General features: G+C 46.7%; 1 protein-coding gene across 2 annotated transcripts in view; it reads right to left on the minus strand.

Moving 5' to 3' along the window:
* The window catches only part of LOC110521746 (trafficking protein particle complex subunit 8), an 85,717-nt gene that overhangs the window by 10,527 nt on the left and 49,868 nt on the right, over nucleotides 1-25,322 (minus strand). For both annotated transcript variants that reach the window (XM_036969360.2, XM_036969359.2), the window contains 12 exons: nucleotides 23,528-23,722; nucleotides 20,452-20,627; nucleotides 20,127-20,201; nucleotides 19,839-19,965; nucleotides 19,301-19,458; nucleotides 18,299-18,786; nucleotides 10,602-10,752; nucleotides 10,219-10,315; nucleotides 5,361-5,429; nucleotides 5,190-5,248; nucleotides 4,856-5,059; nucleotides 1,584-1,685 (listed from right to left, as the gene is read on the minus strand). In XM_036969360.2, the coding sequence (XP_036825255.2) occupies nucleotides 1,584-1,685; nucleotides 4,856-5,059; nucleotides 5,190-5,248; nucleotides 5,361-5,429; nucleotides 10,219-10,315; nucleotides 10,602-10,752; nucleotides 18,299-18,786; nucleotides 19,301-19,458; nucleotides 19,839-19,965; nucleotides 20,127-20,201; nucleotides 20,452-20,627; nucleotides 23,528-23,722 (1,901 nt within the window). The remainder of the gene's footprint in view (nucleotides 1-1,583; nucleotides 1,686-4,855; nucleotides 5,060-5,189; nucleotides 5,249-5,360; nucleotides 5,430-10,218; nucleotides 10,316-10,601; nucleotides 10,753-18,298; nucleotides 18,787-19,300; nucleotides 19,459-19,838; nucleotides 19,966-20,126; nucleotides 20,202-20,451; nucleotides 20,628-23,527; nucleotides 23,723-25,322) is intronic.

The following is a 25,322-nucleotide window of genomic DNA, read 5'->3' on the forward strand; positions in this document are numbered from 1 at the left end:
CCACCAGGACTCTACCTAGAGCTGGCCACCCGGCCAAACTGAGAAATCGGAGAAGGGCCTTGGTCAGGGAGGTGACCAAGAACCCGATGGTCAAGCTGACAGAGTTCCTCTGTGGAGATGGGAGAACCTTCCAGAAGGACAACCATCTCTGAAGCACTCCAGCAATCAGGCCTTTATGCTAGAGCGGCCAGAAGGAAGCCATTCCTAGGCAAAAGGCAAATGACAGCTCGCTTGGAGTTTGGCATAAAGCACCTAAAGGACTCTCAGACCATGAGAAATATTGGTGCCCTGAATTCCAAGCATCACGTCCGGAGGAAACCTGGCACCATCCCTACGGTGAAGCATGGTAGTGGCAGCATCATGCTGTGGGGATGTTTTTAAGCAACAGGGACTGAGAGACTAGTCAGGATTGAGAGAAAGACAAGCAGAGCAAAGTACAGGGAGATCCTTGATGAAAACCTGTTCCAGAGCACTCAGGACCTGACTGGGGTGAAGGTTCAGGACCTCTTCCAACAGGACAACAACCCTAAGCACACAGCAAAGACAACGCACAAGTGGCTTCGGGACAAATCTCTGAATGTCCTTGAGTGGCCCAGCCAGAGCCCAGACTTGAACCCGATCGAACATCTCTGGAGAGACCTGATATTAGCTATGCAGTGACGCTCCCCTTCCAACCTGACATTGCTTGAGAGGATCTGCAGAGAATAATGGAACAAACTCTCAAAATGCAGGTGTGCCAAGCTTGTAGAGTCATACCCAAGAAGACTTGAGGCTGTAAATCAGTACCAAAGGTGCTTCAACAAAGTCCTGAGTAAAGGTTCTGAATAATTATGTAATATTTCAGTTTTTGCAAAAATATCTAAAAACCTGTTTTTGCTTTGTCTTTACGGTGCATTTTGTGTAGATTAATGAGAGGGAACAACTATTTAATCCATTTTAGAATAAGGCTGTAACGGGACAAAATGTGGAAAAAGTCAAGGGGTCTGTACTTTCGAATGCATTGTATATGTGTTGATGCATCTGTGTACAGTATATTGCCTCCCTTACTGTATGTCTCCTATGCTGTTTAGTGGTGACCAATTGAATTTTACCTCTGAGGATCAATAAAGTTTGTTCAATTCAAAGAAAATCCTCCACTCAGCCTTGAGATAGCAAATCATGGGCCTGCCTCTTAAGCACTCATCTGTGTAGAGTAGACCCTTCCTTACTCATGTTGGCCTATAAACCCATGAGGAGCATAGGTCAGAGTAGACACTAACCCTGTAAAAACCTCTACCAGGCCTGAGTCCGACATACCAAGCTTTCCAGTGTCACCCTGGCCCCACAGCTTACAGGGTGTTTGGGAGGTGGCCAAGTAAACACTCGACGCCCTGTTGGACCTTGGCAGGGAGATATAGGGGCTTTTAGGTAGTGAATGAGAGAGAGGTAGCGTTCTCCAAGAAGTCGGATCGCTTTGTTTTGCTTGTGCTTTAGTCGCAATGCAAAGGAGTCCAGGAGTGTGTATAGTTATTCAGCTTGTGTGTACACTACACAGTTAGAACAAAATGGTGATTTGAATGTTTACAATTGTTACATGCGTTTACCTCTTTCTGTGTCAAAGAGCAGGCCTCTTTGTCGATGGTCTGTAGGGCCACATGAAGCTGTCCCTCTAGGATTACCTGCTTGTTGTCCTCAACAACAAATGCCTGTAAACAAACAAATAAATTAACAACTATCATAGGCCTTTCTACAACAACAAACATTAGCAACATCATTGGCCTGATGCCAAAAACAAAACAGCAGCAAATACCTCAATAAAAAGCTAACATAAAGAGTACATTTTACTAATGCATAATTAAACAATGGAGCAGGTAAAAAAGGCTACGTCTGCACATGTGACTGAAGCTGTATAGTACCGCTGGAGCTTATGTACATTTCAGATACTCAATGTGCATGTTGTTTATAAGGGCCTGTATTGAATTGAATGCATGAGTGTTGTGCAACAGATGTTCTTGTTTAGAGATGGTTAATACCTTTAGCCTGTAATGCGCTATTTACCTCTGCGCTTTCATAGTTTGCTCAACTGTTAAAGCTGCAATACTTGAGTTTTTGGGCAACCTGACCAATTTCACATAGAAATTAGTTATAGATATGTCATTCTCATTCAAAGCAAGTCTAAAAAAGTGGAGGATAAGTTCAATGCGCGATATTTTTATGCTTCCCGTTCTTAAGTTTAGTTTTTGCATTTTACCTTCTGTTTTGTACACCAGTTTCAAAAAGCTGAAAATAAAATATTTTTGTTTATGGAAAATATATTTCACAGCGGTTTCGATGGTACAATGACTCTCTACACTATACCTGCTTGTTTTGAAACAAACTGGAATTAGGCGAACAATTATAGCAACCAGGAAATGGCGGCGTGACTCCTGCATAGTAGTGCATCTTTAAGCCATGGTGCGAGATTCTAGAAGTTTCAGTCTGTCCTCGGCCCTGCATGCGCAGTGAGATTTGACTCTATGGCACCAGAAAAATAACAGATATGAGCACCACCAGTCCTGAGAGCAAGGGCCATAAATCATGTCAAAGTAAGTTCTCTCTCCTGTGAGATGTTTATACTGTTATTTGAATGGTTTTTTTAAATTTTATTTTTTACCTTTATTTAACTAGGCAAGTCAGTTAAGAACAAATACGTATTTTCAATGACGGCCTAGGAACAGTGGGTTTACTGCCTTGTTCAGAGGCAGAACGACAGATTTGTACCTTGTCAGCTCAGGGATTCCATCTTGCAACCTTTCGGTTACTAGTCCAATGCTCTAACCACTAGGCTACCTGCCGCCCCCTAACCACTAGGCTACCAGTATATCCCTGCACAATATAATCGGTGAGCATATCGGAATTGGACAATATTAACTAAAAATGCCAACATCGGCCTGATGTCTAGTTTAAAGGCGATGTGCAAAACCAATGTCAAAGCTGATGTGCATACGTATAACGTAAGTAGATGACAATGACGGCACTAAAAATACAACACACTTCAAACAGCTAAACAAGTTCAAGTTGAGCAGTCATTTGAAAGAGTAAGAACATTTCAGCAAGACAACTCGAAGGCAAAACCCATTAACACCTAGATAATTGAATGCATTGCCATTGACAATCAACCGTTCTCTGTCGTGGATGATGTTGGCTTAACGACTGACATTTGGACCAGCGATGTCAGCCCCATGAGCATGCTAAGTCTGACAGCACAGTGGGTTGACGAGGATTTCGTACTGAGGAAAGCCGTATTACATGCTCAAGAATGTGCTGGTTCTCATACTCCTGCTTCCATTTCAATGGCATTTGAGAACATACCATTGAAACTTGGAAACATGAACACACTCCTAGCGCCATTCAAACAACTGACTCGAGACATAAGATAATCAACTGCGTCTGCAGCAGACGTGATACCCTCGGTCAAGGCATTGAAACGCCTGCTCGACATAAACCGCGGGGTTAAAACTTAAAGGTACTCGGTGGAATTCTCTCTGAGCCTCTTTACCCTTTACCGTGTGTTAACTATTTAACAGTACCAGAATGCTTAAAAGGCTGGTATCAGAATCGTTATTTTTTGGGGTCGCAAGGAAAATACTGGATATCGGTATCGGCCAATACTTTCATATCAGGGCATCCCTAATGCTATGCGATTCTTTCCTGAGTAGATGTTCCTACTGCATAGCTTACAACAATATATACTGGTTCTTACCTTTCAGAACCACAAGTCAATTCCTAATTGTAACATGAAGCTCACTTCTAGCCTGTGTGTTCTAATGTGTGGTGCTGACCATGAGCCAATTAAACTCTATATGGACACGTCTGCCTTATTCTTGCCGGGCAGAGTCTAAATACAAAAACATATGTACACCCCTTCAAATGAGTGGATTCAGCTATTTCAGCCTCTCCATATTTCAGCAATCTCCATAGACAAACATTGGCAGTAGAATGGCCTTACTTAAGAACTCAGTGACTTTCAAAGTGGCACAATCATAAGACGCCACCTTTCCAACAAGTCAGTTCGTCAAATTTCTGCCCTGCTAGAGCTTCCCTGGTCAACTGTAAGTGCTGTTATTGTGAAGTTGAAATGTCTAGGAGAAACAACGGCTCAGCCACAAAGTCGAAGGCCAAACAAGCTCACAGAACAGGAGCGGCGAGTGATGAAGCGCGGTTGCAACACTCACTACAGAGTTCCAAACTTCCTCTGGAAGCAACATCAGCACAATAACTGTTCGTCGGGAGCTTCATGAAATGGGTTTTCATGTCTGAGCAGCCGCACACAAGACTAAGATCGCCATGCGCAATGCCAAGAGTCGGCTGGAGTGGTCTAAAACTCGCCTCCATTGGACACTGCAGTTTGTGCCCATAGGCGACACTGTTGCCGGTGATGTCTGGTGAGGACCTGCCTTACAACAGGCCTACAAGCACTCAGTCCAGCCTCTCTCAGCCTATTGTGGACAGTCTGAGCACTGACGGAGGGATTGCAGCATGCCTAAGGCGCGATCACGCAGACGAGCAGGGACCCTGGGCATCTTTCTTTTGGTGTTTTTCAGAGTCAGTACAAAGGCCTCTTTTGTGTCCTACGTTCTCATAACTGTGACCTTAATTGCCTGCAGTCTGTAAGCTGTTAGTGTCTTAACAATGTTCCACAGGTGCATGTTCATTAATTGTTTATGGTTCATTGAACAAGCATGGGAAACAGTGTTTAAACCCTTTACAATGAAGATCTGTGAAGTTATTTGGATTTTTACAAATTATCTTTGAAAGACAGGGTCCTGAAAAAGGGACATGTATTTTTTTGCTGAGTTTATTAATGGTAAGAGTCCCTTTAATTCTGTGGTTTTACCTTCCAGAGGATGATGATGTCGAGGTCCACCTCATTACACTTCCTGACCACGCCCGCTATATCCTTGTCCCCGCCCCCATGCCCCACCCCCTGACTCCTGGAATGTCTCCCCTGTGTCTCCATGGCAACGGGAGGTCTCAGAGACTCCAAGGGCTGACACCTCCGGAAGAAGAAATCTGCACATGGAGTGGTGGAGGTGATGATCTGAAGAGAGGAGACACCAGACTTAGAGAAGGGAAAGGCTGATCGTTTTTTTCCCTCTTTTATAATGCATTCACAGCATTAACACGACAGCCTTGACAGTCACAGATAACAATGTGTTTCCTCTACATACCAGTTCATTCCCAAGGCTCAGGTCTGCAAATGTGTATTTCTCTGCTGCCTTCAAGGTAACTGAAAAACATACGTTAAAAACAGGAATGAGAGAGAAAAGAGATTCTCCATATTGACTGATATTGCTGGTAATGTGTGTGTGTGATGCGTGCATGCATGCGTATCATGTTACCTTGCAGGGGTTTGCATCGTGTTGCTCTGAAGCACAGCTTTCCTCTCTCTCTGCTGGTGAGTTTGCAGTCTGGAATGACAACAAGAGGGTGTCTCTTCTCCCTCTGAACTATAACAAACACTCTTGAACAGCATTCTTACAGTAGCTCAGAAAGCCTCTAAGAACAACTATCAAAGCACCTCCCCCACAGCAAAACCTTCCCTCCAGATCAAAACTCCAAACCTACAACCTAATTTTGGACAAAAGTACCTGGAAGGATTAATACTACCAAGGACACCATCCAACCTGGAACTGAGACAGACCAGATACAACTTCAATTAGCACTGAGGTGTGAAGTGAGAGGTGTCGAAGCATGAGCCCAACAAATGGCAGGCTACCCCATCCAAATCCAGGGGCATGGAAGCCCCCTCCTGCTGTTCAGAGACCATCTGCTGGCATTTTTTTTAATACAAGAAATCTACCTCCAGAAATTAAAGCTTTTCCTAAGTGGGTGTGGCACCTACTCCAGTTGCCTGCTGCACTGCTGCTTGGATTCCACCTGGTGATCTTTTCAAAGTCTGCCCTGGTTGTTGCCCCGTCTGTTACAGGTACCCCCACCACACTCCCCCCTCTCTCCCGAGCTTTTGCTCACCTCCAGCACACAGGCACTGTCAGGGCGAGTAACTCTGAACTTACAATGGCTAGCCCCGAATCGTTATATTTGTTTTCTTGTGCATTTTGCCTCCTGCATGCTTTGTTGACTACGAACTTTCTTTACCCAACCATGTTTGTTCCCACACTCGGGACTCTGACTCTCTATTGGTTATACAGACTTTTGGCCTCCCATCCTATTCTAACCACCTCTCGCCGGCATTGTATTCATGTTAACTGATGAAATTGCTGTATAATATGATCTTGTTGCCATCTAATGCACATTCAAATGTCATAAATCAACACCGTAGAGCTCTCCCTGTCCTCTGCCATGCCTTGATTGTATTACTATTGATGATATCTAGAAATGTGCACGTCTGCTTCACTGATTTCTGCTCTCGTAAAAGCCTGGGTTTTCTGCACGTTAACACTAGAAGCTTATTACCAACATAAGGGACGCGAGTGGCATTTCCCATATGATAGATGAGGATCTCCATATTGCAAATGTACGGTCCCTTAAACATCCGCAGGTGTTATTAAAATAGGCCGACGGACCCAGGTCATCCCCCAGGGACCAGTCTTCCGGGAAGTCTCGGACATTTGGTTTCCATGTTATAAAAGATGACATTTTTGAAAAATGTTCTGCTGTACTGGAAATCTGGCTAACTTATGGCAAATGGACAAAACGTCCCCAAATGGACATTTCTCGTAAACGGAAAAGACTAAGACAAAACCCGGTGAGGACGTTTGGCCAAATGTACTTTTACCCCAGAAACAAGATGGCGTCGAGGCCTCAACGCTTTTTGAGTTAATGCCCATTTTCTGGGATTAAAGGGGCGGCAGGGTAGCCTAGTGGTTAGAGCGTTGGACTAGTAACTGGAAGGTTGCAAGTTCAAACCCCCGAGCTGACAAGGTACAAATCTGTCGTTCTGCCCCTGAACAGGCAGTTAACCCACTGTTCCTAGGCCGTCATTGAAAATAAGAATTTGTTCTTAACTGACTTGCCTAGTTAAATAAAGGTAAAATAAAATAAAAATAAAATTCTGGGATTAAAGATTGAAAACGGTTATACCACGCTAATTTGACTGCTTCACATCATAGTACATAAACCTACAGTGTAAGGAAAAATAGAACCAGCCATTTATCTATCATAATTAACGATAAATCATACAGCGTCTGTTTGATGATCGTTACACCAACGTTTTTTTTTCTTCAAAAAAGTCAAATCCAGTTGCGGCATTCTCTCGGGTAGGGGTCAGCATTCGGAATTTTGGATGAAAAGCATGCCCAAATTAAACGGCCTGCTACTCGGGCCCAGAAGATATGATATGCATATAACTGGTAGATTTGGATAGAAAACACTAAAGTTTCCAAAACTGTTAAAATAGTGTCTGTGAGTATAACAGAACTGATTTGGCAGGCGAAAACCTGAGAAAAATCCATTCAAGAAGTAGTTTGTTTTGTTGGTTTTGTAGTTCTATTCAATGCCATTACAGTATCCATTGACTTATGACTCACATTGCAGTTCCTATACCTTCCACTAGATGTCAGTCTAGAAATTGTTTCAGGCTTGTATTCTGATAAATGAGGGAGTAAGACCAGTCTGAATGAGTGTCACAGAGCTTTTTCATGCGCAATCCCGAGAGAGTGCATTTCTTGTTTACCTTTTATATTGACAACGTTATTGTCCGGTTGAAATATTATAGATCATTTAGGCTAAAAACAACCTGAGGATTGAATATAAACATTGTTTGACATGTTTCTATGAACTTTACGGATGCAATTTGGATTTTTTGTATGCCTGTTTTGACTGCGTTTGAGCCTGTGGATTACTGAAGAAAACGCGAACAAAACAGTTTTTTGGATATACTGAGACGTGGTTAAAAAAAGAGTTTTGAATACTGATGTTAACCTTTCTGGTTATAAACTTTTTTGGCAAGACACATCTTCCAAAGGTGTGGCAATCTTTACCAAGGATCACCTTCAGTGCTCGGTTGTCTCCACCAAGTCTGTCCCCAAACAATTTGATTTGCTGGTTTTAAGCATTAAAATTTCAAATAGCTCTTTGTTGACTGTTGCTGGGTGTTATTGTCCTCTATCAGCACCGGCCTGTACCCTAAATGCCCTAAGCCCTCTCTTGGCCCCTTACACTAAGTCTGAATTTTTCCTGCTAGGTGATCTAACCCGGGACATGCCTAAACCACTTGACCAAGTGCTAAAGCAATGGGACTCCGTAAATCTTCCTCAGATTACCAATCCCACAAGGTATGACTCAAAACACTCTCCTCGAAAAGGCTACTCTCCTCGATGTTATCCTCACAAATAATCCTGAGAGGTATCAGTCTGGTGTTTTCTGTAATGACCTTAGTGATCACTGATTTACAGCCTGTGTTCGTAATGGCTGCTCAGTGAAACTACCTGTCTTGTTTGTCATAGACGCTTGCTAAAAACTTTAATGAGTAAGCCTTCCTTTATGACCTGGCCTCTGTAAACATGTATGGAATCAATCAGCTTGATCCCTTCTGTTGAAGAACCTTCTTTTTGATATATTCAGTGATATTGTTTACAAACACGTCTCCAATAAGAAAATGAGAATTAAAAACTGGTTCAGTCCCTGGCTCGACAATGATCTGGCAGTTACTCCACTTCAAGAATTGCATTTGGCGAAAGCCTCGGCACACGCATACACTCAGGCTGACTGGCTCTCGTTCAGGCAAAAGATAAATAAGTGCACTTAGACTATCAGGAAGGCCAAAGTTAGTTACTTTAAGGAGCAGCTCTCTCTCTGTGGGTCTAACCCCAAGAAGTTCTGGAAAACGATTAAAGACCTGGAGAATAAACCCTCGTCCTCACAGCTGCCCATGTCCCTTAATGTTGATGATGTGGTTGTTACTGACAAGAAGCACATGGCTGAGCTATTTAAATCACTTCATTAAGTAAGGATTCCTATTTGACTCAGCCATGCCTTCTTGCCTGTCCAACATTTCCTCATCTCTTGGAAGGCAGCCACAGTTCATCCTTTATTTAAAGGGGGAGATCAAGCTGATCCTAACTGTTACAGGCCTATTTTTATTTTGCCCTGTTTACCAAAGGTGTTGGAAAAACTTGTCAATAATCAATTGACTTGCTTTCTTGATGTCTATACTATTCTCTCTGGTATGCAATCGGGTTTCCACTCAGGTTATGCATGTGTCACTGCAACCTCAAAAGTCCTCAATGTCACCATTGCCCTTGATTCTAAGCAATGTTGTGCTGCTATTTTTATTGACTTGACCAAAGCTTTTGATACGGTAGACCATTCCATTCTTGTGGGCCGGTTAAGGAGTATTGGTGTCTCCGAGGGATCTTTGGCCTGGTTTGCTAACTACCGCTCTCAAAGAGTGCAGTGTATGAAGTCAGAATAGCTGCTGTCTCAGCCACTGCCTGTCACCAAGGGTGTACCCCAAGGCTCAATCCTAGGCCCCACGCTCTTCTCAATTTACATCAACAACATAGCTCAGGCAGTAGGAAGCTCTCTCATCCATTTATATGCAGATGATACAGTCTTATACTCAGCTGGCCCCTCCCCGGATGTTTTGTTAAATGCTCTACAACAAAGCTTTCTTAGTGTCCAACAAGCTTTCTCTGCCCTTACCTTTGTTTTGGAGGTATTCAGAACAAGGTTAATGTGGTTTGGTAAGAAGAATGCCCCTCTATTTTGTGGAATTTCCTTCCCCCTTAATGCGTTTGAGCCAATCAGTTGTGACAAGGTAGGAGTGGTATACAGAAGATAGCCCTATTTGGTGAAAGACCATATTATGAAGGTCAGTCAATCCGTAAAACTAGATAGCCAAATCAAGGTAGCCCCTCCAAACAAGTAAACCTCACTGATCAAACCACCAAAAGGCATCTAATGAACTTAACAGCTATGCAAGACAACACAACACATCAAACCAATCCAGTGGATGAAGTGAAACGTTCCTAAGCCAGTCTGGCTGCTGCCACATGGCTAACTAGTGATAGATTCCTCAGCAACACAAAAACCTAAATCAAATCCTTCCAAATGAAATGACGGAAAGACACAGAAAGAATTGAGAGAAAAGAGTGAAACGCCACAAACTGAAACTTCTTAAGTCAACCATCTTTGAATGGAAATGCACAAAACAAAATCTGAGACCGAAATGTTAGTCATCCAGTAAATTAGTTAGACTATTTGTAGTCCCTTCTGAGAGGCTGCAGAGGGACAAACCTTTGTCTTCTGCTGGGTTTATACACTTGTGTAGTCTCCACTGTTTACTGCTGCTAGAGACCTGTGCAATGTGAAACTCACGCACCCCAGCCTCGCTCTGTAGAGAGAGAGAGTACAAATAAGTATCATAACGACCAGCATTTAAAGTCAACACAATGAACAGCAATGTCTGTCATAACATTCAAATCTTCACATCAGCATACTTGTACAGAACTTTGAATAACAATGTTCCATCAAACATCAGCTTAACTGCGATTGTGTGACTGAAATAGTATGTGTGTGTGTGTGTATATATATATATATATATATATATATATATATATATATATATATATATATATATATATATAGCATGCTTGTGTGCACACGCTTGTGGAGCTCACCGAATTGATGTTCTCCACGTCAACAAAGACCAGCATGCTGCCGTTCCTCTCCTCCTCCTCCTCAGGTAGTGTGTTACTACGACAAGCTGTGGCCCGAACAGACAGCGAACGACTCGCACAAATAAATACAGTGTGACGCAACACCCTGTGACTGGGGGGAGGAGAGAGAGGGGGAGGGAGGTAAGGAGGGGGAGAGAGGGGGGAAGGGGTTTGAGATGAAAGCAGAGAACGTGAGTAGAGTGACAGAAGGAGAGCAGAAATTAGATGGAGGGAACGAGAGACGAGGAAAGAGATTGAGTTCATGTAATGCATTTCCAACTCATAATCGTCATAATTGAAACTACAGAAACCACGTTAAAAGTAAACCATTTAATTTAAACAGATGATCAGGCACATTCTGTAAGATCTGAAAGGTCCTTTAAGAGAAAAATATATTACTTTCTAAAGTAGAATGATATGGCTTTTCAAAAGTGCCCCAATTTGATCTCATTCGATCTCCAATGAGCAAATGTTTTATTTTATTTCACCTTTATTGAACCAGTTGAGAACAAGTTTACAACTGAAACATGGCCAAGATAAAGCAAAGCCGTGCGACACAGATATACACGTGGAATAAACAAACGTACAGTCAATAACACAATAGAAAACATTATATACAGTGGGGAGAACAAGTATTTGATAACCTGCAAAATCGGCAGTGTTTCCTACTTACAAAGCATGTAGAGGTCTGTAATTTTTTTATCATAGGTACACTTCAACTGTGAGACGGAATCTAAAACAAAAATCCAGAAAATCACGTTGTATGATTTTTAAGTAATTAGCATTTTATTGCATGACATAAGTATACATCAGAAAAGCAGACCTTAATATTTGGTACAGAAATATTTGTTTGCAATTACAGAGATCATATGTTTCCTGTAGTTCTTGACCAGGTTTGCACACACTGCAGTAGGGATTTTGGCCCACTCCTCCATACAGACCTTCTCCAGATCCTTCAGGTTTCGGTACTGTCGCTGGGCAATACGGACTTTCAGCTCCCTCCAAAGATCCCTCTATTGGGTTCAGGTCTGGAGACTGGCTATGCCACTCCAGGACCTTGAGATGCTTCTTACGGAGCCACTCCTTAGTTGCCCTGGCTGTGTGTTTCGGGTCGTCATGCTGGTAGACCCAGCCACGACCCATCTTCAATGCTCTTACTGAGGGAAGGAGGTTGTTGGCCAAGATCTCGCGATACATGGCCCCATCCATCCTGTCCCCTTTGCAGAAAAGCATCCCCAAATAATGATGTTTCCACCTCCATGCTTCACGGTTGGGATGGTGTTCTTGGGGTTGTACTCATCCTTCTTCTTCCTCCAAACACGGCGAGTGGAGTTTAGACCAAAAAGCTCTATTTTTGTCTCATCAGACCACATGATCTTCTCCCATTCCTCCTCTGGATCATCCAGCTGGTCATTGGCAAACTTCAGACGGCCCTGGACATGAGCTGGCTTGAGCAGGGGGACCTTGCGTGCGCTGCAGGATTTTAATCCATGACGGCGTAGTGTGTTACTAATGGTTTTCTTTGAGACTGTGGTCCCAGCTCTCTTCAGGCCATTGACCAGGTCCTGCCTTGTAGTTCTGGGCTGATCCCTCACCTTCCTCATAATCATTGATGCCTCACGAGGTGAAATCTTGCATGTGGATAGGTTGGTGTGTGGACAGGTGTCTTTTAGACAGGTCACAAGTTCAAACAGGTGCAGTTAACACAGGTAATGAGTGGAGAACAGGAGGGCTTCTTAAAGAAAAACTAACAGGTCTGTGAGAGCCGGAATTCTTACTAGTTGGTAGGTGATCAAATACTTGTCATGCAATAAAATGCAAATTAATTACTTCAAAATCATACAATGTGATTTTCTGGATTTTTGTTTTAGATTCCGTCTCTCACAGTTGAAGTGTACCTAGGATAAAGATTACTGACCTCTACATGCTTTGTAAGTAGGAAAACCTGCAAAATTGGCAGTGTATCAAATACTTGTTCTCCCCACTGTACAGTGTGTGAAAATTAGGTAAGATTAGGGAGGTAAGGCAATGAACAGGCTGTAGTGGTGAAGTAATTACAATTTAGCAATTAAACACTGGAGTGATAGATGTGCAGAAGATGAATGTGCAAGTAGAGATACTGGGATGCAAAGGAGCAACAAAAAAAAACATTATGGGGATGTGTGAGTTGGATGGACTAATTACAGATGCGCTATGTACAGTACAGGTGGGCTGTACAGGTGTACAGGTGCAGTGATCTGTGAGCTGCTCTGACAGCTGATGCTTAAAGCTAGTGAGGGAGATAAGGGTCCCCAGATTCAGTGATTTTTGCAATTTGTGCGTCATTGGCAGCAGAGAACTGGAAGGAAAGACGGACAAAGGAGGAATTGGCTTTGAGGGTAACCAGTGAAATAAACCTGCTGGAACGCGTGCTAAGGGTGGGTGCTGCTATGCTGACCAGTGAGCTGAGATAAGGCCGCACTTAATCGATGACTTGGAACCAGTGGGTTCGGCGATGAATATGAAGCGAGGGCCAACCAACGAGCATACAGGTCGCAGTGGTGGGTTGTATATGGGGATTTGGAGACCAAACCGATGGCACTGTGATAGACTGCATCCAATTTGCTGAGTAGAGTGTTGGAGGCTATTTTGTCAATTACGTCGACGAAGTCAAGGATCGGTAGGATAGTCAGTTGTACGAGGGTATGTTTGGCAGCATGAGTGAAGGATGCTGTGGTGCGAAATAGGAAGCTGATTCTAGATTTAATTTTGGATTGGAGATGCTTAATGCGAGTCTGGAAGGAGAGTTTACAGTCTAACCAGACACCCAGGTATTTGTAGTTGTCCACATATTCTAAGTCTGAGCCGTCCAGAGTAGGTGAAGCTGGACTGGCGGGCAGGTGCGGGCAGCGATCAGTTGAAGAGCAGGCATTTAGTTTTACCTCCATTTAAGAGCAGTTGGAGGCCACGGAAGGAGTGTTGTATTGCATTGTAGCTTGTCTGGAGGTTAATTAACACAATGTCCAAGAAGGGCCAGAAGTACACAGAATGGTGTCGACAGCATAGAGGTGGATCAGAGAATCACCAGGAGCAAGAGCGGCATCATTGATGTATACAGAGAAAATAGTCGGCTCAAGAACCTGTGGCACCCCCATAGTGACTGCTAGAGGTCCGGACAATAGGCCCTCCGATTTGACACACGGAACTCTATCTGAGAAGTAGTTGATGAACCAGGTGAGGCAGTCATTTGAAAAACCAAGGCTGTTGAGTCTGCCAATAAGAATGCGGTTATTGACAGAGTCGAAAGCCTTGGCCAGGTCGATAGAAACGGCTGTTATGATATCGTTTAGGACCCTGAGCGTGGCTGAGGTGCACCCATGACCAGCTCGGAAACCAGAATGCATAGGTACGGTGGGAGATTGGAAATGGTCGGTGATCTGTTTAACTTGGATTTCAAAGACCTTAGAAAGGCAGGGTAGAATATATATAGTTATGTAACAGTTTGGGGCTGGAGTGTCACCACCTTTGAAGAGGGGGATGATCACGGCAGCTTTCCAATCTTTGGGGATCTCAGACAATACGAAAGAGGTTGAACAGGCTAGTAATAAGGGTTGCAACAATTGTGTTGGATAATTTTAGAAAGAGAGGGTCCATATTGTCTAGCCCAGCTGATTTGTAGGGGTCCAGATTTTGCAACTCTTTCAGAACATCAGCTATCTGGATTTGGGGGAAGGAGAAATGGAGAGGCTTGGGCAAGTTGCTGTAGGGGGTGCAGGGCTGTTGACCGGGGTAGGGGTAGCCAGGTGGAAAGCATGGCCAGCTGTAGAAAAATGCTTACTGAAATTCTCAATTATCGTGTATTTATCGGTAGTGACAGTGTTTCCTAGCATCAGTGCAGTGGGCAGCTGGGAGGAGCTGCTCTTGTTCTCCATGGACTTTAGTGTCCCAGAACTTTTTGGAGTTTGTGCTACAGGATGCAAATTTGTTTAAAAATGCTAGCCTTAGCTTTCCTAACTGCCTGTGTATATTGGTTCCTAACTTCCCTGAAAAGTTGCATATCGCGCGGGATATTTGATGCTAATGCGGTACGCCACAGGATGTTTTTGTGCTGGTCAAGGGCAGTCAGGTCATGAGTGAACCAAGGGCTATATCTGTTCATGGTTCTACATTTTTTGAAAGGGGCATGCTTATTTAAGATGGTGAGAAAAGCACTTTTAAAGAATCACCAGGCATTCTCTACTGACGGAATGAGGACAATATCCTTCCAGGATACCCGGGCCAGGTCAATGAGAAAGGCCTGCTCGCTGAAGTGTTTTAGGGAGCGTTGGAGAGTGATGAGGGGTGGTCGTTTGACCGCAGACCCATTACGGACGCAGGCAATGAGGCAGTGATCGCTGAGACCCTGGTTGAAGACAACAGAGGTGTATTTAGAGGGCAGGTTGCTTAGGATGATATCTATGAGGGTGCCCGTGTTTACGGATTTGGGGTTGATCATTTGTGTGAGATTGAGGGCATCTAGCTTAGATTGTAGAACAGCCAGGGTGTTAAGCATGTCCCAGATTAGGTCACCTAACAATACGAGCTCTGAAGATAGATGGGGGGGCAATCAATTCACATATGGTGTCCAGGGCACAGCTGGGGGCTGAAGGTGGTCTATAACAAGCGGCAATTGTGAGAGACTTGTTTCTGGAAAGGTGGATTATTAAAAGTAGAAGCTTGAATTGTTTGGGCACAGACCTGGATAGTTAGAACTCTGCAGGCTCTTTCTGCAGTAGATTGCAACTCCGCCCCCTTTGGCAGTTCTATTTTGTCGGAAAATGTTGTAGTTAGGGATGGAAATTTCTAGAATTTTGGTGGCCTTCCTAAGCCAGGCTTCAGACACTGCTAGGGCATCCAGGTTGGCAGAGTGTGCTAAAGCAGTGGGAAAAAAAACTTAGGGAGGAGGCTTCTAATGTTAACATGCATGAAACCAATGCTTATACGGTTACTGAAGTCAACAAATGAGAGCGCCTGGGGAATGGGAGTGGAGCTAGGCGCTGCAGGGCCTGGATAAATCTCTACATCAACAGAAGAACAGAGGAGGAGTAGGATAAGGGTACGACTAAAGGCTATAAGAACTGGTCGTCTAGCGCGTTCGGAACAGAGAGTAAAAGGAGCCGGTTTCTGGGTGCGGAAGAATAGATTCAAGGCATAATGTACAGACAATGGTATGGTAGGATGTGAATACAGTGGAGGTAAACGTAGGTATTGAGTGACGATGAGAGAAGTTGTCTCTAGAGACACCATTTAAACCAGGAGGGGTAACCGAATGTGTGGGAGGTGGAACAAAAGGGCTAGCTAAGGCATATTGACCAGGGCTGGAGGCTCTACAGTGAAATAAGTCAATCACTAAACAAAACAGCAATGGACAAGGCATATTGACATTAGGGCGAGGCATGCGTAGCCGAGTTATCATAGGGACCAGTGAGTAGCTAGGCGAGCTGGAGACACGGCGATTCAGACAGCTAGCGGGCCGGGGCAAGCAGAAGAGCCTTAGGGGGACGTCGCGACTGAAGAGTCAGTTGTAGCCCCCGCGGATGGTTACGTCGGCAGACCAGTCGTGATGGATAGGCAGTAAAAGGGTCCAGGCCAATTGGCAAAATAGGTATTGTAGCCCAATTGGCAAAATAGGTATTGTAGCCCAAGAAATCGGCTGATGGATCTCTTCAGCTAACAGTCCTATATGCTCTAGACAGCTAGTGGGACGCGGCTAGCAGGCTAGCGGATGGGCCCTTCAGGGGACGTTGCAACAGAGGAACCTGTTGAAACCCACTCGGGCGGATTTCGTCGGTAGACCAGTCGTGATGGATCAGCGGGGCTCTGTGTCGGCAGTAAAGGGGGTCCAGGCCAATTAGCAAAATAGGTATGGTAGCCCAAGTAGTGGCTGATGGACCTCTTCAGCTAGCCGGGAGATGGTTTTAGTACGAGGCTAGTTCCAGGCTAACTGGTGCTTGCATCGGGACAGAGACGTTAGCCAGGAGTAGCCACTCAGATAGCTAGCTACGATGATCCAGGTGAAAAGGTTCAGAGCTTGCGGTAGGAATCCAGAGACATGGAGATTTGGTGTAGAAAAAGCAGTCCGGTATGCTCTGGGTTGAATCTCGCTGTGCAGACTGGCAGGCTAAGGTTAGCTGATGACCGCTAGCAGTGGCTAACTGACTACTAGCTAGTTAGCTGGCTAGCTTCTGTTGGGGGTTCCGGTTCTAAAGCATAGAAAAACCGGGTTGTTGAAATGTTGTAATTGAGGTTTAAAATATACAAAATATGTACAAAGAAAAAAGATATATACATGGGTCACAACAAGACAAGGACGTCTGACAACAAGCAGTGAAATACACACCGGTATTGAAATGATACCTAATATGCTTCAGGCAGTGTTTAAGTTTGGCCAGGACTCTACTGCTTAATTACACCCACCACTCTAACAGAATATTTGCTCTAAAATGTGAAATTAAAACATTTCATTCAACTTGAAGCACTAGGCTGTAGTCATGCTTAATAAAAGAGACTCAAAATTACCACTGAAATAGACAAAAAAAAAAAAAAATGTTTTAACTTAAATCATATTTTATAATGTAATACAATTGGAGAAGAGACACGAGAAAGAGAAATCTCTTTCATGTTCCACTCCTTGGTTTGTGTATTAGTGAACAATCTTCAACTCTCCCTATGCCTCTCCCCTACCTGAATATAAAAAGCTACTTTCTCCCCTTAGGGCTTTCGTGTTACACTATTTGGCTTGTGCGATGTGTATTGACTAATGAGTGAATACCAGTCTTCTCTTCCTCCACCTGGTCTTAACTTGTGTAGTCTTGTGTGAAGACTTCAAATGTAGGCAACTTTTTTTTGAGGATTCTATCAGCTCCATTCAATCTTTTATACATTTTTTTTTATAATGAGATAGTTTCTAGTTTCATGTCTTGCATCAGGAAGCTTCCCCAAGGTCCTACCTGCTCTCTCTTCTACCTGATTCTCCCATTTCTGGATGGCTGGATGTGCAATCACTCTGCCCTATCAGATTATGAAAGGTTGCTCTTTCGCTCTTGGATTCACTCCCCTGCTTCAATGGCTGGTCTAATGTGGCTTTCAGTACGCAGTGCGTATCATCTTTTTAAATGTTTTATTTATTTTACCCCTTTTTCTCCCCAATTTTCGAGGTATCCAATTGTTTAGTAGCTTCTTGTCTCATCGCTACAACTCCCGTACGGGCTCGGGAGAGACGAAGGTTGAAAGTCATGCGTACTCCGATACACAACCCAACAAAGCCGCACTGCTTCTTAACACAGCGCGCATCCAACCCGGAAGCCAGCCGCACCAATTTGTCGGAGGAAACACCGTGCACCTGGCAACCTTGGTTAGCGTGCACTGCGCTCGGCCCGCCACAGGAGTCGCTGGTGCGCGATGAGACAAGGATTTCCCTACCGGCCAAACCCTCCCTAACCCGGGCGACGCTAGGCCAATGGTGCGTCGCCCCACGAACCCCCCAGTCGTTACGACAGAGCCTGGGCGCGAACCCAGAGTCTCTGGTGGCACAGCTGGCGCTGCAGCGCCCTTAACCACTGCGCCACCCGGGAGGCTCATACTTTGTTCTTGAATAACTCTCCCATACCTGATCTTGGCTTGTGTAGTGAATATCCTACCTGATCTTGCCTCCCTTCTCGGCGCTCTCGTAGTAGAACAGGAAGTGGATCTCGTGGACTCCTTCCTGGTCCGGTCCTCTCAGCCACATGGGCAGCTGGGTAGATTCTCCAGGCTTTAGTGTCCCCTCTCCTAGAGGGATCTCCGTTATCCCTTTACCCCCCGTACCCGCACCGGACACTCCTCCTCCCCTCAACCCTGTCCCAGACCCAAAGTCCCCCTCTGAAACCAGTGTCACCGCAGCAACAGACCCGGGCGTGGCGCCAGGGGGTGTGGCCAGGGTCTTGTAGGCGGAGCAGTTTTCAAAAGAGGTGGGGCTGAGGGGGGTGAGAGGTGTGGCTAAGGAGGAGCTTCCAAAGGTAAAAAAGTCTGGGTGCGTGGACGCCACCCGCAGGCCACACAGGGTAACGCGACTCATGTTACAGAACTCCACGTAAGCCTTTCTGATCTCACCACATAGCAGGGCAGTAGGGAACTGGAGGAAGAATACCTGGGGGGGGAATGGGAGAGCGAGGAAGAGGGGTGGGATAGTGATAGAGAAATGGGGACAGAGAGAGGTTAGTTAGTGTGTGACCAGTTACAGTGTAACAGCCCTTCTCAGGAGATTGGCAGATATATAAAGCAGTGATAGGGAGGGACTTGGCTGCCAGTCATTTGAATATAGACTAGTCTGAATCCATCCCATAATTACTCATATACTGCCCAGTTCAATCTAAATGGTAATACATCACAGAAATTGAAAAAGTAGATGGGAGAAATGGTAGATGAAATCTACCAGACCAATTCACATCGCTGGTATGAAACCATCAGTCATACAGAGAAAGAGGAGGGCAGACGGCAGAGGATAAAGGACGAGCCCTGAATCAAACATTTACCCCCTAGCCATTCCCGTGAATCTAAGAATTACTTCCACCAATCCAATCCTCTCAGATCTACAGAAGTGTCCAGTGAGTAGGGACCTAGAGATCAAGGGGCTAAGGGTTGATTTGGAATTGAGTGAATACCTCTAGCAGGGGCATGGGAGGGGTGATGGTGGGGTCAAGACGTCGGTCAGGACCGTGGCTGACTGAGGTCTTCTCCTCTTTGGTCTGGTTCAACCGCGGTCCCTGGATCTCTAGGTCCTGTCGACCACGAACTGATGTCCCCTCTGCCGCTGAGGGACCTGTTGAGAGGATCGCAACCGTCAGGTGAGAGGGACCAAAACAGGATTATAAACCAGGTGGTTCAAGCCCTGAATGCTGATTGGTTGAAAGCCGTGGTATATAGGATCCTATTCCTCGCGAATGACAGAAAATTACTATTTACTGGTCTAGTTATGTTTGTAACCAGTTTATAATAGCAATAAGGCACCTCGGGGGTTTCTGGTATACGGCCAATATACCACAGCTAAGGTCTGTATCCAGTCACTCCGTGTAAGCTGTGCTAAGTACAGCTCTTAGCCATGGTATATTGGCAATATACCACACACCCTCGGGCCTTATTGCTTAATTATAGTACTGGTTTCACTGTGCGTGTGTGACTGCATGACCATGTGTATGTTACCTTCGGTCTGTGAGGCTGCGGTGCTGTTGATAGTAGTGTCTCCAGTAGAGGAGGTGGAGGCCAGATTATAGACTAGACCCAGGATGTTGAGCTGACCTGTCTGGTGGGGCAGCAGCTTCAGACGAGCCTGAGGGAGGAGACAGAGAGGAATTAGACAGAAGAAATTGATAGAGAATTAAGAAGAAAAAGAAGAGACTGTGGGTCGGACATCGAGAAAAGTCCGAAAATTAGGGCGAGAGGAAACACAGCAACAAGAGAGAACTAGAGAATCATAAAAAGGCAGCTTACCAATTTAGTCTCCTCAGGGCTCAGGTAGAACTCTGGGATGACTTCTGTGGCAATGACATCATCTTTCTGTGAAGTCTGCAGCAAGAGGGATTGTAAAAAGTAGGTTAAATGAGCCGGCTGATGACATTTGCAGATATGACGAGCTGATTGAAGAATAGTTGGGTCATATTCAACAGGCACCAAACGAAAGAAAACAAACAAATTGTGATGGACTTATTCAATAAGAAAAAGGTATTTTTGTTTTTGCTACAATGTGTACTTATGAATACGACTCTGCTCTTACAGCACTGTAGCCTCAAAGACCAAAGGTAACACACACTCTTACCCTCGGAACGCTGGCCTCCTTCTCGTTGCTGATGGGCACAGCATCTCCGACCGAGTCTTCCTGCGGTTGCGGTCGATTGAAGTCTTTGAGTGTAAACTTCCAGAGCAGCGAGAGGTCAGAGAGAACCAGTGGAACCTTTAGAGGGTTCCGGAACACCACCTCAACTATGATGGGTTCTAGAGGGAGAGAGACAGAGAGAGAGAGCGAGCGACGAGGAGTGGGTAGAGCGAGCGGCGAGGGGAGGTTAGGGCGAGCGGAGGGTAGGGCGAGCGGAGGGTAGGGCGAGCGACCGGTAGGGCGAGCCACGAGGGGCGTGTAGGGCGAGCCACGAGGGGCGGGTAGTAAGGCGAGCCACGCCGGGCGGGTAAGGCGAGCGACGCCGGGCGGGTAAGGCGAGCGGCGGGCAGGGCGGGCGAACAACGAGGGGCAGGGCGGCGAGGGGCAGGGCGGCGAGCGACGAGGGGCAGGGCGGCGAGGGGCAGGGCGGCGAGCGACGAGGGGCAGGGCGGCGAGCGACGAGGGGCAGGGCGGCGAGCGACGAGGGGCAGGGCGGCGAGCGACGAGGGGCAGGGCGGCGAGCGACGAGGGGCAGGGCGGCGAGCGACGAGGGGCAATGCGGCGAGCGACGAGGGGCAGGGCGGCGAGGGGCAGGGCGGCGAGGGGCAGGGCGGCGAGCGACGAGGGGCAGGGCGGCGAGGGGCAGGGCGGCGAGGGGCAGGGCGGCGAGGGGCAGGGCGGCGAGGGGCAGGGCGGCGAGGGGCAGGGCGGCGAGGGGCAGGGCGGCGAGGGGCAGGGCGGCGAGCGACGAGGGGCAGGGCGGCGAGCGACGAGGGGCAGGGCGGCGAGGGGCAGGGCGGCGAGCGACGAGGGGCAGGGCGGCGAGCGACGAGGGGCAGGGCGGCGAGCGACGAGGGGCAGGGCGGCGAGCGACGAGGGGCAGGGCGGCGAGCGACGAGGGGCAGGGCGGCGAGCGACGAGGGGCAGGGCGGCGAGCGACGAGGGGCAGGGCGGCGAGCGACGAGGGGCAGGGCGGCGAGCGACGAGGGGCAGGGCGGCGAGCGACGAGGGGCAGGGCGGCGAGCGACGAGGGGCAGGGCGGCGAGCGACGAGGGGCAGGGCGGCGAGGGGCAGGGCGGCGAGGGGCAGGGCGGCGAGCGGCGAGGGGCAGGGCGGCGAGCGGCGAGGGGCAGGGCGGCGAGCGGCGAGGGGCAGGGCGGCGAGCGGCGAGGGGCAGGGCGGCGAGCGGCGAGGGGCAGGGCGGCGAGCGACGAGGGGCAGGGCGGCGAGCGACGAGGGGCAGGGCGGCGAGCGACGAGGGGCAGGGCGGCGAGCGACGAGGGGCAGGGCGGCGAGCGACGAGGGGCAGGGCGGCGAGCGACGAGGGGCAGGGCGGCGAGCGACGAGGGGCAGGGCGGCGAGCGACGAGGGGCAGGGCGGCGAGCGACGAGGGGCAGGGCGGCGAGCGACGAGGGGCAGGGCGGCGAGCGACGAGGGGCAGGGCGGCGAGCGACGAGGGGCAGGGCGGCGAGCGACGAGGGGCAGGGCGGCGAGCGACGAGGGGCAGGGCGGCGAGCGACGAGGGGCAGGGCGGCGAGCGACGAGGGGCAGGGCGGCGAGCGACGAGGGGCAGGGCGGCGAGCGACGAGGGGCAGGGCGGCGAGCGACGAGGGGCAGGGCGGCGAGCGACGAGGGGCAGGGCGGCGAGCGACGAGGGGCAGGGCGGCGAGCGACGAGGGGCAGGGCGGCGAGCGACGAGGGGCAGGGCGGCGAGCGACGAGGGGCAGGGCGGCGAGCGACGAGGGGCAGGGCGGCGAGCGACGAGGGGCAGGGCGGCGAGCGACGAGGGGCAGGGCGGCGAGCGACGAGGGGCAGGGCGGCGAGCGACAAAGGGCAGGGCGGCGAGCGACAAGGGGCAGGGCGGCGAGCGACGAGGGACAGGGCGACGCCGGGCCGAGCGAGTGATGCCGAGCGAGCGACGAGAGGCAGAGAGAGGGAGGTCGCGGCGAAAGGAAGAGACGAGAGGAAGGGAGCAGGATGAGAACAGAGACAAACACAACTTATAAAATGCATTAAATTACTAAAAATTGTCAAACTACACAATATACCCCATCGTGACAAAGGGAACTCAGGTTTTTTGTAATTTTTTGAGGTTTGAGACCGGAGTGCTGGAGTTGCATCTTCACAGCTGACTTTGAGACTTGTGTTTTGCGGGTACTATTTAATGAAGCTGCCAGTTGAGGACTTGAGGCATTTGTTTCTCAAACTAGACATCCAATATACTTGTCTTCTTGCTCAGATGTGTACCAGGCCTCCGTTCATTTCTCAGAACAAGAATAGACTGGCGAGTTTCAGAAGAAAGGTCTTTGTTTCTGGCCATCTTGAGCCTGTAATCGAACCCACAAATGCTGATGCTCCAGATACTCAACTAGTCTAAAGAAGGCCAGTTCTATTGCTCCTTTAAACAGAACAACAGTTTTCAGCTGTGCTAACATAATTGCAAAAGGGTTTTCTAACGATCAATTAGCCTTTTAAAATGATAAACTTGGATTAGCTAACACAACATGCCATTGGAACACAGGAGTGATGGTTGCTGATAATGGGCCTCTGTAGATATTCCATTATAAATCAGCCGTTTCCAGCTACAAGTCATTTACAACATTGTCTACACTGTATTTCTGATAAATTTAATGGACCAAAAATGTGCTTTTCTTTCAAAAAACAAGAACATTTCTAAATGATAACCAAACTTTTGAACGATAGTGTACATTTGCAAAAAATTACAGAAAACTGTTTTTGCTTTGTCATTATGGGGTATTGTGTGTAGTAGATTGATGAGGGAAAAAATGTGTTAGAAGTCAATGTGTCTGATTACTTTCCGAAAGACACTGTGTGAGGATAGTGAATTCAATACTATTTATAACGTGCATGTGGTTGTAGGTGAAGGGTTGTGTGAGTGGGCTAACTATCAAGCTATCAGACATAGTTAAATAGAAGAAAGAGAGATGAGGGAGTGGGATAAGAAAAGAAAGCTGTGCTAAAGAGAAGGGATGAGAGACAGGAGTGCTAGTGTAGTTACCCTCCACAACAGCAAGCGGGAAGCGGAGGTTGTCCGTCTGACTGTTCAGGCAGCACTGGGTGGATTGAAACGTTGCTGGAACGACCCCACGTTTTGCGGCGGCAACCACCTGTTCCTCGAGGTCCTGCCACATGGCAGCTAGGTCCCGGTCAAACTCCTGGTCCAAGGACACGTGGGTGGCTGCCTGCTTCTCACCTGATTAATAAATCAATTACACAATCAATTAGGAAAGTAATAATTCGCCGATATGCATCAGTCCCTGGTTCAAATGTTTAAGATATGAGTGCATTGGTCAGTTGGACCACAAACCGATCCAAATGTAGCATGCATTGGTCAGGAAATAGATTAAAACGTTCCAAAATTGCCAAATCACAAAAATGTTTGGCTCAAATTTCTGATTTGCGTGCTGACCAATGAGGTCGGCCTATTACTGATCTGATACGTTTGTAAATTGGCTTCCGCAAAGCTGCTTTATAAGTTGAGAGACAACCAATGTAAATTTACTAGGTTACATTTATCAACTGCGCCGTTGAAAATTGTGTTTTACCGGAATGAAAGTAGCCTATGCTACTGCCAGAGAAAACTTATCTGGCTATAGGTAGGCTCACATTCAACAACAAAAAACTCCGGGCTCACATTCAATTTTATTCTGATTGTTCAGGTTCACCATCAGCAATTGTTTTATGCAAAAAAAAAAAATATATATATAGATTTATTTTTATTTTTAGATTTACAGTATAAAGTTAATAATTTCACAACATGGACAGCAGAAGAGCTCAGAGTCCGTCAAAACTATTAAGATTATGAGACGGTGAAAGTACATATATTTGATAAATATATAGCAGAACTTCGGATATGTCATAGCTAATTTAAAAATATAAATATTGATAAATTACACTTTTAAATCTACAAAAATGACTCAATCATGGCTGATTGTGATTTCAGATCAAAAGAAGGGGAGGGGACAAAGAGCAAACATTGCCCCACCCCCCTAACTGATAGTAGTGTGGTAGATGCCCAGTTTCCCCCATGGCTCAGCTCAGAATCGCACCAAATCATTTCAAACTAAAACATATCGTTCCTGTATCATATTGGAGCCCATTTATCTAGATGCGTATCAAATCGTCTTGAAAGTGAAAGACTCACATCCCTACGATCAATCGATCACAACCAATTAATTGATCTCAATCAGGTCATTATGGATCAAACCAGCACTGTGCAGTAGCACATATAATGCATAGTGAAATAATACAACTGAACAAGGACATTTTGGGCAAAATAATAAAATAAAAATGTCTATATGAGTTGGTTGGTGCAAAAGGGATACAAACATACACACTCCTACAAACCTTCCATAAATGTCACACCATCTCTGGTGGCTCTGTTGTCACAGACAGTGTCAGGGGATAAATGACTCATCTAACTTCATGTTTATGTGACCTTCAGTCCTCAACACCAACACTCCCCACTTATGACACACACACACACGTATGTAACTGTATGCCACGTCTCAAATCGCACAGGACAATACCTCCTTTTGTACTGAAAATGTGTTTTTGATTTGAAATATCTTCAGGCCATAGTAATCCTAAATTTAAAATCTAAGGACAGAAAGTATGGTAGGAAATTAAATGATTATGTTTTGTTTGGAGGGCCTGTTTAAATAAAGCAGCTGTAATCAGTGGACGGCAGGGAGGAACTTTCTTCAGCCCAGGCAGCCACACTTTGCAATGTCTGAAATGGCACCCTATTCCCTACTTGGTCAAAATATGTGCACTATATAGGGAGCCATTTG

Source organism: Oncorhynchus mykiss, chromosome 4 (genome assembly GCF_057628025.1).
Source record: "Oncorhynchus mykiss isolate SJ-2025 chromosome 4, ASM5762802v1, whole genome shotgun sequence".
Taxonomy (NCBI): domain Eukaryota; kingdom Metazoa; phylum Chordata; class Actinopteri; order Salmoniformes; family Salmonidae; genus Oncorhynchus; species Oncorhynchus mykiss.